The sequence below is a fragment of the Stylophora pistillata genome, chromosome 10, assembly GCF_964205215.1.
Source record: "Stylophora pistillata chromosome 10, jaStyPist1.2, whole genome shotgun sequence".
NCBI classification, from domain to species: domain Eukaryota; kingdom Metazoa; phylum Cnidaria; class Anthozoa; order Scleractinia; family Pocilloporidae; genus Stylophora; species Stylophora pistillata.
In genome coordinates, this window is record NC_142528.1 from 25,715,609 (window position 1) to 25,731,500 (window position 15,892).

The 15,892-nt window shown below is 38.8% G+C and overlaps 2 protein-coding genes across 6 annotated transcripts in view; both read left to right on the plus strand.

Annotated features, from left to right (window-relative positions):
* Positions 1-339: 339 nt before the first annotated feature.
* LOC111323002 (peptidyl-prolyl cis-trans isomerase FKBP4) lies at positions 340-10,667 on the plus strand. 2 transcript variants are annotated; one of them, XM_022926255.2, is made up of 9 exons: positions 340-761; positions 2,080-2,337; positions 3,248-3,316; positions 4,021-4,202; positions 4,467-4,550; positions 5,625-5,804; positions 6,660-6,710; positions 7,094-7,244; positions 7,895-10,667. In XM_022926255.2, the coding sequence occupies exons 1-9, from the start codon at positions 518-520 to the stop codon at positions 8,134-8,136; spliced, it is 1,461 nt and encodes a 486-aa protein (XP_022781990.2). In that variant the 5' UTR covers positions 340-517; the 3' UTR covers positions 8,137-10,667. The 2 variants fall into 2 exon arrangements, with proteins under 2 accessions (XP_022781990.2, XP_088590739.1); XM_088734613.1 differs by lacking the exon at positions 340-761 and adding an exon at positions 806-1,266.
* A 1,104-nt stretch (positions 10,668-11,771) lies between these two features.
* Positions 11,772-15,892, plus strand: part of LOC111322994 (uncharacterized) — an 8,673-nt gene continuing 4,552 nt past the window's right edge. Inside the window, exons 1-3 of one of the 4 annotated variants that reach the window (XM_088734701.1) lie at positions 11,772-12,152; positions 13,331-13,578; positions 14,993-15,892. The exon at positions 14,993-15,892 is cut by the window's right edge and continues 937 nt beyond it. In XM_088734701.1, coding sequence (XP_088590827.1) covers positions 13,344-13,578; positions 14,993-15,892 — 1,135 coding nt within the window. In that variant the 5' untranslated portion in view covers positions 11,772-12,152; positions 13,331-13,343. The remainder of the gene's footprint in view (positions 12,153-13,330; positions 13,579-14,992) is intronic. The other 3 variants (XM_088734699.1, XM_088734700.1, XM_022926244.2) reach the window with 3 other exon arrangements.

Below are 15,892 nucleotides of genomic sequence, written 5' to 3' on the forward strand. Positions count from 1 at the left end.
GCTCATAAACAACGATAAATATCTATACAAGTAATTATTCTCATACAAGATTACGAAATCTTAGCGGATAAGTCACTTTTTTAACCTATGTGACAACATTTTGATATCGTGTCAGGCAAAAACTTAGAAATTCAACCTTGCTTGATCCCAAAATGAAAACGCTGAAAATTTGTAAATTGATATGATAACTATTCGGCTGTTATAATAACTACCTTAGCTAAAATCTCAAAAGAATCCTGCGGTGTAACTGTAACTTACAACCGCTTGGCCGTGGAAGATCTGAGCACAACACTAGGTCGTGGGTGTAGGTTATTACTTTTTTCCCTCCTATAAAACTAATCAGTAGAGCAAAATTAAATACGAAGACAGAGGTTAAATGTAACGTTGTCTTTTCGTTTGCTCCTCCCATCTTTGTCTATCTGGGAGGACATTTGTTTCGTTATTTTTGCGACTTTTGCGGGTTACTGAAGAGACTGGAACCGAAACTTGTGATCACACAGCGTCCGAATACTGAAAAATGGCGGCAGACAGTACCCCAATGAACATGGATAACGAAAGCGATTCTGCAAGATATGGAGAAGATATCTCGCCGGAGAAAGATGGTGGAGTGCGAAAGATTATAAAGGTAGCAGGTGGAGGTGGGGAAAAGCCACCGATCGGAAGTAAAGTTCGAGTTCATTATTCCGGTAAATTTATGACAGGCGAAGAGTTTGACTCCAACATCGGTAAAAAAGATCCATTTGAGTTTGAACATGGAAAAGGTATGATTAGCCTTTGTTTTACGAGTATAAAGAAGGGAAAATAGTGGAAATTTGATGTGATGTTCGTAAATTTGCAGAATGAGACTGTTATGTTTTGTTTTTTAGTACGACCGTTGACATGTTTGGATGGTAAAATATAAATAAGTTGATATTATATCTGCTTGCTTATGTCAAGTGGAATTAAACACATTAGTTTTTGCTGGATATGATGTAAGAGAAACCTTCCCTGCAATAATTTGCTTAATTTTACATGTCAGGAAGACCAGAAACTGCATGCACTTAGCTAAAAATTCTCACAACGATTACAGGTTAAACTATGATTATGAATCTGCCTTTATTTCCATTCACTTTCATTTCCTGATCTGAGATGGATAACATCTGTCAGTGAGTGTTAAATTAGAAATGTCAAAAACTTGAGCTTTTATTCAGATGGAATTGGGTTTTGAACTGTCAGCAAGATTTCCTTCAGTTTCTCTGCTGGAAAAATGAGTTTTAATGAAGAAAGGTAATGAATCTGTTCATATGACCTAAAAAATAAATTCAGTGATATTTGTCACATTATGTAAAGGTTATTTTTAAATCGAGAGTGTAGTGTAGATGAATACTCACTCCTAAAGATCTAAATACCCTAAATACCCATTTTGTGATTTTTCTGTTGGGGGTTATAGCCTGAGCACTGAGAATTGGGTTTTGAATGAAATAATTTTGAATTAATGTGTGAGATGTGAGTAGTCCAGTGGTCAGTGTGCTGGACTCTGGGTCAGTTGGCCCGAGTTCAAGTCCTGGCTGGGGCTTGACGTTGTGTCCTTAAGCAAGACGCTTCACTCACATTACTTCGTCTTCTCGGATAGGACGTAAAGCCAGAGGTCCCGTCTCCTGCACCTATCAATTAGTTAATTTCGGCAGGGGACATTAAAGAACCCACATCACAAGATTACTGTGATGTGGTCTGGCCTGTTTACTGGGAATGGGGGGAGGGGGCAGCTGTAAAATTTCTCCTTTATTAATTATAAACTGCCGCCGGCAGTCTGGAAAAGTCCCCCGCACAGTGTTGTAAAGCGCATGAGAGCATTTTACATGGAAATGCGCTATAGAAATCGATCTATTTAATCGATCTATATTATAATGTTATTAATTTTTCCTCTCACTTAGTGCTTGAAAAGTTTATAGAGAGAGACCTTTTTGGGTTACTCCTGGTAATGAGATGGGTGAAGTTCAATTTTTTGTTTCTTCCTTCACCTGAAAAGCTATTCACTGGAGAAGTTCATGCCACCAAAAGAAGGACACCAACTCATGAAAAACCATTTTTGCCCTTCAGGAGTTGTAATCAGGGGATGGGATATTGCTATAGCAACAATGGAAGTCAATGAGACCAGCCTATTTACTATCAAACCAGAGTATGCTTACGGGACTGAAGGAAGTGGAAACAAGATTCCCCCCAATGCTTGTCTACAGTTTGAGATTACTTTGGTTGAATGGAAAGGAGAAGATATCACAAAAGATGGACATGTTACGAAGATTACGTTAGAGAAAGGCGAAGGCTATGTCTGTCCTAACACTGGTGCCCTCTGCGAAGGTTAGGATTTATAATAGGAGGCTTAAGGTCAATTTTTAAATCACATAATTGTAACTTTCACCATTTCATTCACTGCCATACATTTCTTTTAATTTCAGTCAGGAGAATTTGATGTCTGAGAAAAACCATATCCCCTTGTTGATGTTCCACACTATGCAGAGCTCTTAAGTCTCATGCAATGAGCATAAGACTCATGCAAACTAAATCAATCTTCCACTCTCATGCTGAAACTAACATTTTTTTTACACACTTAAGATTTCAGATTTAAACTGTTCATTTTGAGTTAGCAGACTGCTGCCAATTAACCTTCCAAATATAATTTACACCATGTTCCCTTGGCACTTGCTTCAACTCTCTCCAATGTTGGAAATTCCCACTCAGGGTAAAGGAATGTTCTTCGTAGTGGTTTCATTTTTGAACAATTTTTGTGGGGAGCATGCTCTTATGCTCCCCCAGGCAAGTGATGCCCGTAGCATCTGATTCTCTGCCAGAACTTGAGAGCTCTGTCCATGGAATAATTTGTGGATGCTGTTTGGGAAAATTAATTTTTGGTCATTTTTTGGAAAGATAAAGATAAAGACAACTGTTTTACATCTTTGTGATAGGGCACAACATATCCTTCCCTCAATGTTAGTTCAAAATGGCATTCAAGGTGAATTATCAAGGATTTGCTTAGGACCAGAAAAAAACCTACAATATGCATGCTCAGTTTGAGTCAGAGCCAGGGAATGGGAGTTTCTTCAATCAAAGGGCTCTATTGTATTTGATACTCTAGAAGAACCACAACTAAAAACAATTAAGAACTGTTCATATGTATCTAGGCTCAGTTTAAAAATGAAGCTGCTGGTGCATGTTTTCTTGTTGCAGAGAATCTCATTACTGATTTATTTTTCTTTACCCCGGCCTATAGTTCATATTGTTGGGAAATGTCAGGGCAGAGTGTTTGAAGATCGTGAAGTTTCCTTTCTCATGCAAGAAGGTAAATTGCATGTACAAGCTGAGACATTTTATGTGTGTGGTCTGAAGTTTAAGTGACAAAGACATAAAGAACCAAAATTCTCATCACTTTATGGGGCATTGTGGCACATTTTGTGGGCTGAAACGGAAACTTTGGTGGGCTGAAATGTAATATCATCTGCGTGCTCGCTTGCATGATTGTTCTGACGTTTTCCTTGTCTTCTTTTTCAGTTTTTATTTTTCTCAAAGTTCTCCAAAGTGATGATAACAATAATACATTTAATGTTCTTGTGTCTAAAAATGCTTTGGGCACTTTTCAGAGTCATTTTAACCCTCACCCAGCAGCTTGGGCTAAAATAACTCTGAGTTGGGCTTAAGGCATATTTATGCCCATAAACAAAAACTGTATTGTTTAATTAACACTCAGTCTCTTAGATAGATAGAGATAGGTAGATACTTTATTGGTAAATACTTCGCAGCATGAACTGAATTGCGTATTCACAGATATAAAATAAAAAAATTACTATGTACATGTATACATCTTATTATTAAAAAATACGTAGTTGGTCATAAGGGGGAACTTGCACATTATTTGTGGCTGTTGACTATTCTGGCTGAAGCAATAAAAAAAATGTTTTTGAGTCTATTTGTCTTGCAAAGTGGCAAGACAAATACAAACAATGTTAGCAACAATATTAGTAACTACCAATGTTTTTTTTTATCTAGGTACAGAGGAAGGACTTCTCCCTGGTGTCCAACAGGCCATTCTGAAAATGAACGATGATGAAAAAGCACATGTGTGGATTAAGCCTGGAAGGTGGGGATTTGGAATGGCAGGGAATCCAGATCTGGGTATTCCCAAGGATGCTGTGATAGAGTATGTGATACATCTCAAGAAATTTGAAAATGTAAGTACATATATCAATACATGTGTACTTACTAAATACACTCTTAGCTTCCTAAAAGATATTTCTGTGATGGGTTTTTTCAAGCAAATGATACACCAGATCTCATGCAATTTAGTGTAAATAAGCACTTTAGGTTTTTCTAAGAGTACAAATAGTACAGGCACGAAGGACTCGTGTAATTTTGTTGTCTTTGAAAAATTTACAAGTGCTTATTAACACCTAATTGCATTTAAAACCATGTTATTAACTATACTTCTTTTGAAGGTCAAAGAAAATTGGGAGTTGAGCAATGAAGAAAAACTCTCAACAGCCTTGTCACTTAAGGAAAAGGGCACAAGATATTTCAAGGTTAGTGTTACTAATGTATAGACTAGTATATATAGCTTATTAACCAAGCGCGAGGGCTGTACAGGGAGAATATCAGTCTGATGTCTTGACAGTACGGACCGGGCGCAGCGAGGTCCGTACAAAAAAGACCGAGGGCCGATATTCTTCCAGTACGGTCCCGAGCAAGCTTGGTTAATAAGAGATTTATTATACGCCTTAAGTTCAAAGGGACACACGTGCGATATCATTCGGGACCATTTGGGACAGTGCCCGGTCCAATACTGAGAGAATATTGACCGGCAATAGAGCATTTTGATTGGTTGATTTTAGTTATTGGCCCTCTGACTGCCCGAGTCGTGTAATAATAGAATATATTTTACAAGATGAATCAACCTACAGCTGCAGTTATTTATTGTCTGACCCTTTCCACCCAAATATCAGCGTTCATATTCTCCATACTGTTCTCTGTACATGTTTTAAGGTAAGGGCAAGGAGAATTTGTATTGCAATCAAGAGCTTCTTTAGTCAGGATCATTTCCTTTATTCTAACTGCCTCCCCGTTAGCTCAATGGATAGAGCACTGGACTGTTGTGCAGGTGGTCGAGGGTTCAAGCCCCGGCCGGATCAACACTCAAGGTCTGAAAATAACTGAGAAGAATATGCTACCTTTCTATAACATCAATAAATGGTTTAGATATTCTAGTCTTCTCCGGATAGGGACGAATATTTGGAGGTCCCATCTCCTACAGGGTTAGGGGTAGGAGACTTTAATTTCCCACACACGAGATTACTGTGTGATGGATGTCCTCCCCTGGGGTGGGATTTCGTGGGTGGTCTACTTGCATGGTTTGCATATGTTCCGTTCTAGTCCTACCCTACTGCGGTAATACAGTGAAAATGGTTAGGAACAAATCTTGTGACCTTGTATTTGTGATTCAGGGGTGATGTTGGTGGGAGAATTTTGATTCTAGTCACCCTCAAGGGTCAGTTGGTTAAACAGTCTGACCCCCTCCAACTGTTTTGCAACTCCATGCGAAGGAGAAAAGCACTAGCTTCAAACTGAATGTAAAATGTTTTGATCCATTTGTTTCTCAGGAGGAGAAATTTGGTATAGCAGCTGAGCAATATGCCAGAGCAGTGAGGATGTTGGATGGCTACTTTAGCAATGAGGAAAAAGAGAAACGAGATCCCTTGCTGTTGGCTGGCCATCTTAATCTTGCCGCATGTCATTTGAAATTAAATCACAATTTCAAATGCATTAAAGAATGTGACAAGGTAAAATGCCTTTCTCAGTTAAGATGCTGGGAAAGTTTCCATTACGTTGTTCTATACTAAAGCACAGTCTGTTTCTTGGTCAAAATGAAAAACACAAAATCACGGAAGAACTGTCACGTGGGGATCCAGAAATGTTTTTTTATATAGGGGTGGGTCTAAACTTTGATTCGGAAAACAGATAAATTTCGTTTTTACATGCTTATTTAAGCTGAGAAATATTTCAGGATAAAAAACTTTTTAATTGCTTGAAATTCTGTAGCTATATGTGATTCTGTTGTGCAAAGAATTATGGTTTCAGACAAGTAGTGAAGAAACAAACCCACAGGTCTTATGTGGGGGGGGGGGGGGTGGGTCCACATCTTTGCCGTTGACTGTGCAACTCTCCACTGTAAAACTCAAGATTTGCTTGGCAGTTGGAGTCATTGAGTTTCTTTCCACTTTTAAGTTCTGAGATTTGAACAGAGAACGAAGAAAATTATTTTCAAACAACATTTCTGTTAACTCAAAAAAAAAAAAAAACAAAAACAAAAGAATAATCTGTAGAATATAACTCCTGCTGAATACTTATGTCTGTCTTCTCTCCCGGTTAGATCCTTACAAACTTTTGTGTTTCTTGGGGGTTTCGTTTCTTGTCAAAGTTTATTTTTTAGACAAGGAAGGGTGCATGGGACTAAAATCTTTAAGTAGATCGAGAATGCCAGATTTTCCTTCCAAATCGTTGGGTCATTCCATTGTGAAGCAAAGAGAGTTGGGCTTGTATCAAACGTCTTGCGCCCATTTAATTGGCAAGAAGATGATCATTGTCACCATGGTTTAACTCAAAGGTACTTTTTTTTCGTGTTTATCGCTCCACAGGCTCTTGAAGTTGAGAAAGATAATGTAAAGGCCTTGTTCAGAAGAGGAAAAGTAAGTACAAGTTTGTAGATATTAGATGTTTTTATATCTCTTGTATGGGTGCGAGATGAAAAAACCCACTTTACTCAGTTCTGTGATTGGTCCAGAAAACTCGCGTCAGTCTCTCAACCAATCAGATGCAAGACTTAACCCAATGGCGCCTTCGTCACATACGTTTTCCCGCGCTTTACGCAGTTTACCGGTACTCGTTTTCCCGCGCTTTACGCAGTTTACTCGTTTTTACTCTGCTATCTCATTGGCTCCTTGTTATATTTCCCTTGTATGGAGCGCTATATCCTTCATGTATGTAAATGATGACGTTAATTTATTTCATGACAATTTGTATGGTAGTGTGGAAGTAATCTTACTATGTATTATCACTTTTTTTTCGACAGGCGAGAGCCGCCATCAATGATTTAGATCTGGCAAAAAAAGACTTTGAACTTGTGCTTAAAGTCCAGCCCGGCAACAGAGAAGCACAACAACAGTTAAACGCAGTAAATTCCAGAATTAAACATCATGTGGCCAAGGAGAGAGTTATTTTCGGTAAGTTTTTACCAGGAGCTACTTGTCCGCTACGCGAAAATTTTATGCCCGTAGTCAGGTCCTTCACTGATTTACCCAGGTCTGTCAATGAGTTGAAAAGTAGCGAGAAAAAAAGAAATACTAGACAGCCAGGTTCACGTGTTAGCCATGTTGTTTCATCAGATGACAACATTAAACACAGAATTGAAGCTATTCAGTTAAAATGGTCAGGCGTTTCATGAAGTTCGCAATCTTTAGATCAAATTCTGAACTTGGAATCGACCCTTATGTCCAAACCTGTGAGTGGTAAATTAAGCATAATTGAACGACTTTTTCAAGAACAATTTTGGTAAAATGAGGCCAAAGTAACCGGCTTTAGATGGCAAACTAACAGGCTGTACTGGCCCTCTCCCGGCTCTTTTTCACAGTCCCTGTGGTGGAAGGTCACTCGTCTGCAATTACGTGTTTCACTCCCCCGTCCCACTCAAAATTCTCCAAAATAAAAAACGCAGGGAAACGGTATGCGAATACTATATGTTTTTCTAGTGTGGCCGTGATTTTGCCATCAACGGAAGTTTGTTGAATAGACATGAAGGTTAGAATCGTAATAATCTTCGACGAGCCCCCCTGAAAGTCAAATTAATGGTTCTTCACTAACCTGTTTCCTGTAGCGAACATGTTTGAACGCCTTGCACGGAAAGAGGAACGCGAAAGCATGGCAGGCATAAAAACTCATGACGTATTTGAGGAAGCAACTGAGGCAGAACAGCGACTCAATGAACAATCTAGACTCAGTGAAATAACACCGTCACTTCCGGTTAGTAACCAAGTGACGTCATCGACGGGAGTGAACGGTAAAGCGGAAAATGACGTCGAGATGAAAGAAGACGAGAAAGGAGGTGTAATATGCTGACATCCGTGTGAGGACAACGTCTTACTGTTTAAATTAGGCTGTGTCCGAACATCAGGCACTAAACTTTGGGCTGACGATTTCAAATTTCAACAGATATCTTACATCCAACCAATGCAACGAACCAGGGCGACAAACTAGGGTGTCAAACTAGTGTGACAAACTAGTATGACAAGCTAGTGGGACTAGCTAGTGTGACTAGCTAGTGTGACAAACTAGTGTGACAAACTGGTGTAACAAACTAATATAACACGCTAGTTTGACAAACTATTGTTAGCTAATGTGAAAACTAGTATGACTGCGTGATGACAAAAATATGTTATTACTTTTCAAGAAGTATAGTTAAATCGAATAAGTAAAGATTTGTCAAAACATTTTACAATAAAAATCGAACATAATTTGAATCGCACAAATCGCATTTATAACAATATATTTACGACACGCCATCTATTTCAATGCATTGCTGATCATCGATATTCTGCCATTGGTCGTCATCTGAAAGATGCTCATGGGAACGTTAACTTACTCAATGAGAGCCAAATTTCGGGTGCTTAAAAAATGCAGCACGAAATGGGATTGCCTAGTCAACGAAATGTTGCACATAAGAACAAAAAGACGTAATTCAAACACCCAGAGCGACTCCCTTGAGGGTAAGCTCTTTGTTTGACTCTCAATGACTCTCAATTTATTCATTTTCTCATCTACATATATCTTATTTTTCTTATTTCATTCTCACTTGATAATGACGTTCTGGAAACGTCGAAACGTCGTGTAATGTTTTCCAAAATTTTATCGCCAATTTTTATTGTAAAAGTATAGTTAAGAGTAGAATATTCTGTTTTTGTTATTATAGATTTCAAATCCCAGTCGTTTAACTTAAGTGTAACTCCAGGGTCAGTACTATGTCTTATCTTAGAATATCAGTTTTTTTATTCTGTTTTTGTTATTATAGATTTCAAATCCCAGTCGTTTAACTTAAGTGTAACTCCATGGTCAGTACTATGTCATATCTTAGAATATCAGTTTTTTTATTCTGTTTTTGTTATTATAGATTTCAAATCCCAGTCGTTTAACTTAAGTGTAACTCCATGGTCAGTACTATGTCATATCTTAGAATATCAGTTTTTTTATTCTGTTTTTGTTATTATAGATTTCAAATCCCAGTCGTTTAACTTAAGTGTAACTCCAGGGTCAGTATTATGTCATATCTTAGAATATCAGTTTTTTTTATTCTGTTTTTGTTATTATAGATTTCAAATCCCAGTCGTTTAACTTAAGTGTAACTCCAGGGTCAGTACTATGTCATATCTTAGAATATCAGTTTTTTTATTCTTCGGGGGTCTCTGTTTTGTAGGCAGCAATATAGTTAACTATAATTGCACAGACATTTTAATAAGAATTAAAAATAATGTATGTATATAAAAAGATAACTCTTTGCATGTAGAACTGAAATGACTTCACGATAGAGCAATTTTCAACCGAATGTTGGAGGTTATACGGGATTCCTCCTTTAATAAGCGTAGAGATCGGTCTAGAAGACACACGCCCGTCTTTCAAATAATCAGATGAAAATTTAGAACCAATGGCGACCTGGTGACTTGCGTTTACGTTTGCGTGTTTTTACAGTGATTTCTTATTGGTTCCTTGTGATAGTTCCCTTTTTTTTCTGATTGGATGTTTCGATTATTTTGCGTTAAGTTCTATGAAGCTTAACCGAAAGGCTCTCTCTTGCAAGATACCCGTTTGGTATGCTCATCGCAGGTTTGCCTAAGGGTTTTATGTTATCCTGTTGTCTACACTGGTATCCATAATACACTTGGATGGAGAAAAACACAGAGTGAAAGTTAAGGCACCAGAAAGGGACGATACCAGTTGTACCGTAATACCTTGGACGCAAATTTTAACTGAGCAAACCGACCGCGTTTCTGAAACGGGTGGTCTCGTACTTTTAGGTTTGTCGACCGCTCTAATATGTTTGCATCTTCGTAATGTTCTAACGTTTATTCTGGCATGTGGTCCAAACACACCGGTAATGTTACGTGAGAGGGGGAAAATCAAAGGCTTCATAGACGTAAGTGACTGTAGTATTCACCACTTAATATTCATGGTAATTAGGTCCGTAGCTGATATAGGAGAGCGACATTTCCAACTTAATGGCAGTTTGAGCTGTTTTTCTTCGGTCCGGCTAGTGCTGCAAAAATTTCGGGAGTTATTCTGAGTTCAGGTTTCAATACTTGGAAGACGTTGGTTTTGTTTTGATAAGGTAGCGTTGTTTGAGCAAACAGAGTTTTCTTTGTTGTCCGGCTAATTCAATAGAGTTTGAAAGAAGTTTGCATCGAGTGTACACGTAAGGCATATTTGCTATGTTTATGGAAATGGTATTCGGTCCGTATAGTTTTAGCTACAGATTTTCAAGTTTGAAATTAAATATTGTTTTACGAGAACTCATCTGACTTGAAAAGGTATCTAAGTACTAGAAATGATTTTGAAAAGTGGAAAAAAAAAAAACGCATTAAACGTGATGATTTTAGTCACTACGTTTCGTGAACTTTTTTTATCCATCGTGCGAAACAACGACTCCATCCGGACTAGCGTCGCGCAACTGTTTCACTTCAGTGAGTGATTAAAAACCAATTTCTCCTTATAATTACAATATCAACACGTTCCTAAGCAGAAAGGTGATGAGAACCAAAGAATTATTTTCCATGATGAAGTAAACACTCAGTTTCTCAGAGGTAGGATTTAGAGAAGAATACATCAAGAAGGTGCATGGGAATTATTTTTAGATCTAGGGTTAACGATGCCGTGCGTACCTGATAGATCGGATTCGACGCCTTTTTCAGAAAAAAAAAATACGCGTAGGCCGAATTATACCAGTAAAATTCAGGGTAGTCCATTCAGGGAGCTTACAAAGTATTCCTGCTATCAACAGGTGCGCTAGACCACGAGCAGTTCCTCCTTTTCAGCGAAGTTTGTCACGTGACTCTTAGAGAATCAGCGAAAAAAGAAGTTATTGTTGGTCAGCCGCGCCTTACTCCCAGAGCTCCCCGTGGCGCGCTAACACTAATTTTTTTCTCTAATTTTTTGTTTGACGTGCGCAACGGACTTCGCCGTAGAGGAGGGACTGCATGCTCGTAGTCTTTTGGGTACTCTAAGTACACTAAGTGCACGAAGTGTGCAAGCTATACTGAAATCCTGAACAGAAAAATCGAGGTTTCGTAACTTATAGTATGGACCGAGAAATGAGATCTTTATAACATCTCTGAGTTCAAATAGAGAAGGAAGATTCAATTCAAACAAACTACTGAATTGTGCTATCCGGCTCGCTAAATCGGAAGAGATAGAATGAAAACTCTGGAGTCCTTGAAAAACACAACCGGATGTCCGGATTGGTCCGATTCCAATTACAAGGAGATGACGACAAAAATAGCTCTGGCGGGTTGAGCGAGAACAAATGTCGATAAGAACGACCATAATTCTCATGTCGCATGGATTTTTCGATTCCAGTTTTCAAGAAAAAACAAGGAGTGCAGAATCATCCTTAAATTTTCCAGGTAACCTAGCCTTAGTTGAACGCTACCACAAGCAAGGCCCCGGGGATACCTACTTTTAAAATCGGAAAATGTCCGAACTTTACCGAAGATTTGCCGAGAATGGTAGGAACAAAACATGGAGCATGCGTCTAATAATTCCGCCCTCTGACATAACACACCCGCCAGCGTCTACAGAAATACCAGCTGATTTTACCGGTGGAGTATTCAAGAGACACAACAGGTTACAAGAAATTGAGTTGAAGATCGTCTAATTGCTCCGAAATTAACGAAGAGATTTAAATATCCATAGCGTTGAGAAAAGGCTTGAAAATAATTTCTTTCTCAGCAGACGGACGACCCTCAGTTTCATGGAATCAGTTTTTCCTTGGCTTTTAAAATACTCAGGATTTTTTGGTACGTGACGATAACTGGGGTTATTCTGCCATTCTGTTTGTACCGGAAGATCAAGAGAGCGGCCTGTTTCGGGTAGGTTTGTTTTCGTTTTTACAACAATGATATGAAACTTGTGACTCAAACGGAACAAAACCTGCGCTGACAAAATATTAACTAGTATTGAAGGACTTTCAGCGAGTCTTGACTTAAACATCTACCACAGATTCAAATTGTATTTGGAAGATTGTAACTGCAAGGTCACAAGTTGTTCGTAGCATAGATTACAGAACTCTATTTTGTAGTGTTGTACCTGGCTTACCATATTTTAATTTCTTCATTACGAAAATGTACCATTTTGTGTTATTTTTTGGAACTGAGAAATCGGTAGATTATTACGTATACCGTATACGTGTCGTTTCAAGTAAAGAAAATTTCCGAACTTTAGTAAACTGGTGAGACTGATAGGTGTGCGATCAGCAGAGAAAATCTAAAATTTTGTGTTTATGAATTTGAACAATTCATCCTCGCTCGCGAAAAATGACAAATGAGTTCTTACTTTATACGATTGTCCTTTGGAAAGAGTTGATTTTAAATCTCCTCTCACCGCAAGTGATATTTGAAGTCAACACTTAAAATAATACATATTTACACTTAGATTCTCCCCCCAAAAAATTAATATTTAGTTCTCCCTTAAGATGCGTAGACCACCAACACCGCCAGGTCGGTTATTAGCGCAACGTGCCTCCAGTTTTTGGAGTCAATATTTAGATTGGGGATATCTCGATATTTCTAGCATAAAGCAAACTAGCAGTGTTGCACGCTATGCTTCGGTGCGCGATGTTGGTTGATCAAAGAGAGCCATGGAGCTTTTCCCTGGTTTCCTGGGACACTGGGGGTGTTGTGTATGCTGATCCAAAAAACCTTTCGCTTAATCGGAGTCATACCCTTTGTACCTTGTAGGCAAGTTCTCAAAACTAAACAAAAGAGGTATTAACCCGTTGCAGCCAGCATCAGTAAGCATGTTCTCCATACTGTTCTCTATTCATTTCCAAGGATGCTGACAAGGAGAATTTGTTTAAAAAGCATGAGTTTCTTTAGATGGTGATCATTTTCTTTATTCTCCTGACCTCAATGTATGATTCGAGGTTGACATTCTAAGGAGAAATTAGATGCTAGTCACTCTTAAGCGTCCACGGATGAAGCAAGGAGAAAAGCTACTTTCATGCGGAGCAGAAGGGATCTTGTAAGTTATCTGTGATTTATTTCTACAGGTGCCGATCCATTATGAAGCCACAGACGAAGAGAAGTTTGTGCCTGGGAAGTTTCCTTGTGATTGTCACAGTCGTGGTTCTGTACTCGTACTGTAATGGAAATTCTGTCTGCTACACGTTTCCCTTCCTAAGTGGACTGGACCGAGACAGGCTAGGTACCAAATCACAAGCAGAAGTGGTAGTCGCTTCCGTTATCGTGCAGACAAAGCGACCGTTGGAAATGACAACACCTCTGAAAAAACAGAAAGGTATATAGCAATCTGCGGTCTTTCCTTACACTTAGGTAGCACGGAAAGCCGTAAAAATCTTGAACAAAAGCTCATCTTTCAAACCGGCAGTCTAAATCCCACAGGGATCAACGAACGCTTTTCATTCCACTAATTTACTCTTGTTTTTCTCGTTGCCATGTTCCCACCAATAACGTAGCTCCATTTTCTGCCTTTAAAAGCACACACAACCCACAATTCCTCTATTCGCTCCGACGAAGGGCTAACGCTCGAAACGTCAGCTTTTGTAATCGTCACGGTGGCCAATTTACCATTTCAACTTTGTTGATATATCCAAATTATTATATAGCAATACATCATGCCACATCCACATCTTCAGTAACTACTAATCTTAAATCTTGAATCGATCGAGGGCCCCGTTATCTGTACAGTGACTATCCAATCAAGTGATCATATTAGAGCGCCTTTTGATTGGGTGTCATTAACCACAACCAATTAAAATAGTCACAACAGCCAATCAAAAGAAAGGAAAATACGTTCATAGCTAAAACAACCAAACGGCCTAAAGCGCGGGAAAACTCGGGCGATAAAGTCGTGATTAGTTTTAGTTATGGATCTGATTGGTTTAGAGAGTGGCGCGAGTTTTCTGGACCAATCATAGAGTGAAATAAAACGAAATCAATGCAATCTCGGGTTACTTTCGACAATCAATAGAGAACTCCTCTACGAAAAGCATTTGCATTTACAGAGGGTTCCACTCATAGCAGATTGGCTTGCCCCGCTACGCGACAGATTTAGCCAAAGAGACGTGAGACGGGAAAGCAGTTGCGAACAGGACTAACCAGAAACAGGCTAAAGTGAGCTAATTGCAAGGAAACTAAGCAGAACTAAACAACTAACTTGATAGCCAGGTGAAATGATATAATAAAATTTTAAGAACCTTCAGTCTTTCGGTAGATACCTCTTACGTGGTAGCTAAAAGTAGTAACTATATTTCTCAACTTGTGACTAGGTGGAACTCTAAATTCGTGTTCGAGCCCACGAAATGCGAATGCTGAGAGTTATCAGTTTTGATTTCCTTGTATTTAGCTAGAACGTTGCCTAGAGCGCATAGCACTATTGACTCTCGCGGTAATCCAAAACCAAAGTAGTATTGAGGGAAAACCAGATAAAAAGGGAAAAATTGAAACGTGGCAACGAGAGCTCAGGATAAAAACCGAGCAAACTGTCTGAAGCGCGAGAAAGAGCACGCGAGCGACCAAGTCGTTTTCCATCGGATTGGCAAAGGTGGTGGCACGAAATTTTTTTCGACCAATCACCAAGCGAAGTGAAAGAAAGTCAAATTAATCTGAGATTACTTTACCGCTCTTAATCTGTATCATAGTACGTTGAACTTTATCAAATTCTTGCTAATCGCATTTATTAATTTCCACAGGGTCAATTTATGAGACCTCAAGAATACTTGGTGATCTTCATACGAAAAATAAAAAAGAAGAAGATGATGGAAAGACTGTTAACGTTACTGTTGAAAAAGTTGAAAAAGTTGAAAAACTCCATTTTTACCAGAACAGAACTATTCATCACACACATTTGATGACTGGAGTGGAGGAACAACATAATGATACACGCGCAGAGAAGACGCATGATTTCAAAAAACACGTCTTGCCTCCTTCTGACATAGTTGGAAAGATCGCAGAAGAAATTTTACGAAAAGCTAACGTATCCGAAGAAGAAGCTAACAGGGAACTTATGCGCGCCGAAAAAGTCGACGAATATGTCGACAGGGAGAGAGAACAAAGTAGGAGAATGAAACAACACGAACATTCTCTTCTGGAAAAGTTGAAAGAGTCAAGAAGTACTGGAGGAAAAAGCAAAGAGAAGACACTGGTACGAGTTGAAAGAGTAGACCTGACTGATGAGGAGGAAGAGGATGAAGTTCCAGCACAGGAAAAACCTGTCAAACATGACAAACCTGTCAAACAAGAAGAACATGTCAATAAAGAAAAGCCTGTTGAAGCTTCTTACGAGGCGCGGTTTCAGAAAAGAGCTGCGTCAAGTAATACAGGGATTAAAAGGTTTACAGTAGAGAAAAAGAGCAACAAAACTTTGATGAGCGAGAATAAAAAATCATCGTACGAAAGAAGATTTGGTAAAACAAATAAGATAAATAACACATTGAATAATACGTCTGCTGTAAAAAAAGGTGACACCGTTCCCGATTCCAAAAGCAACGAAACGACGGAAACTATTACGATCACGCCCCCACCATTCTTTGCCAAGTTTTTGAAAATTACCGAAAAGGAACGAGAAATGATGGATTTTCTTCATAATTACA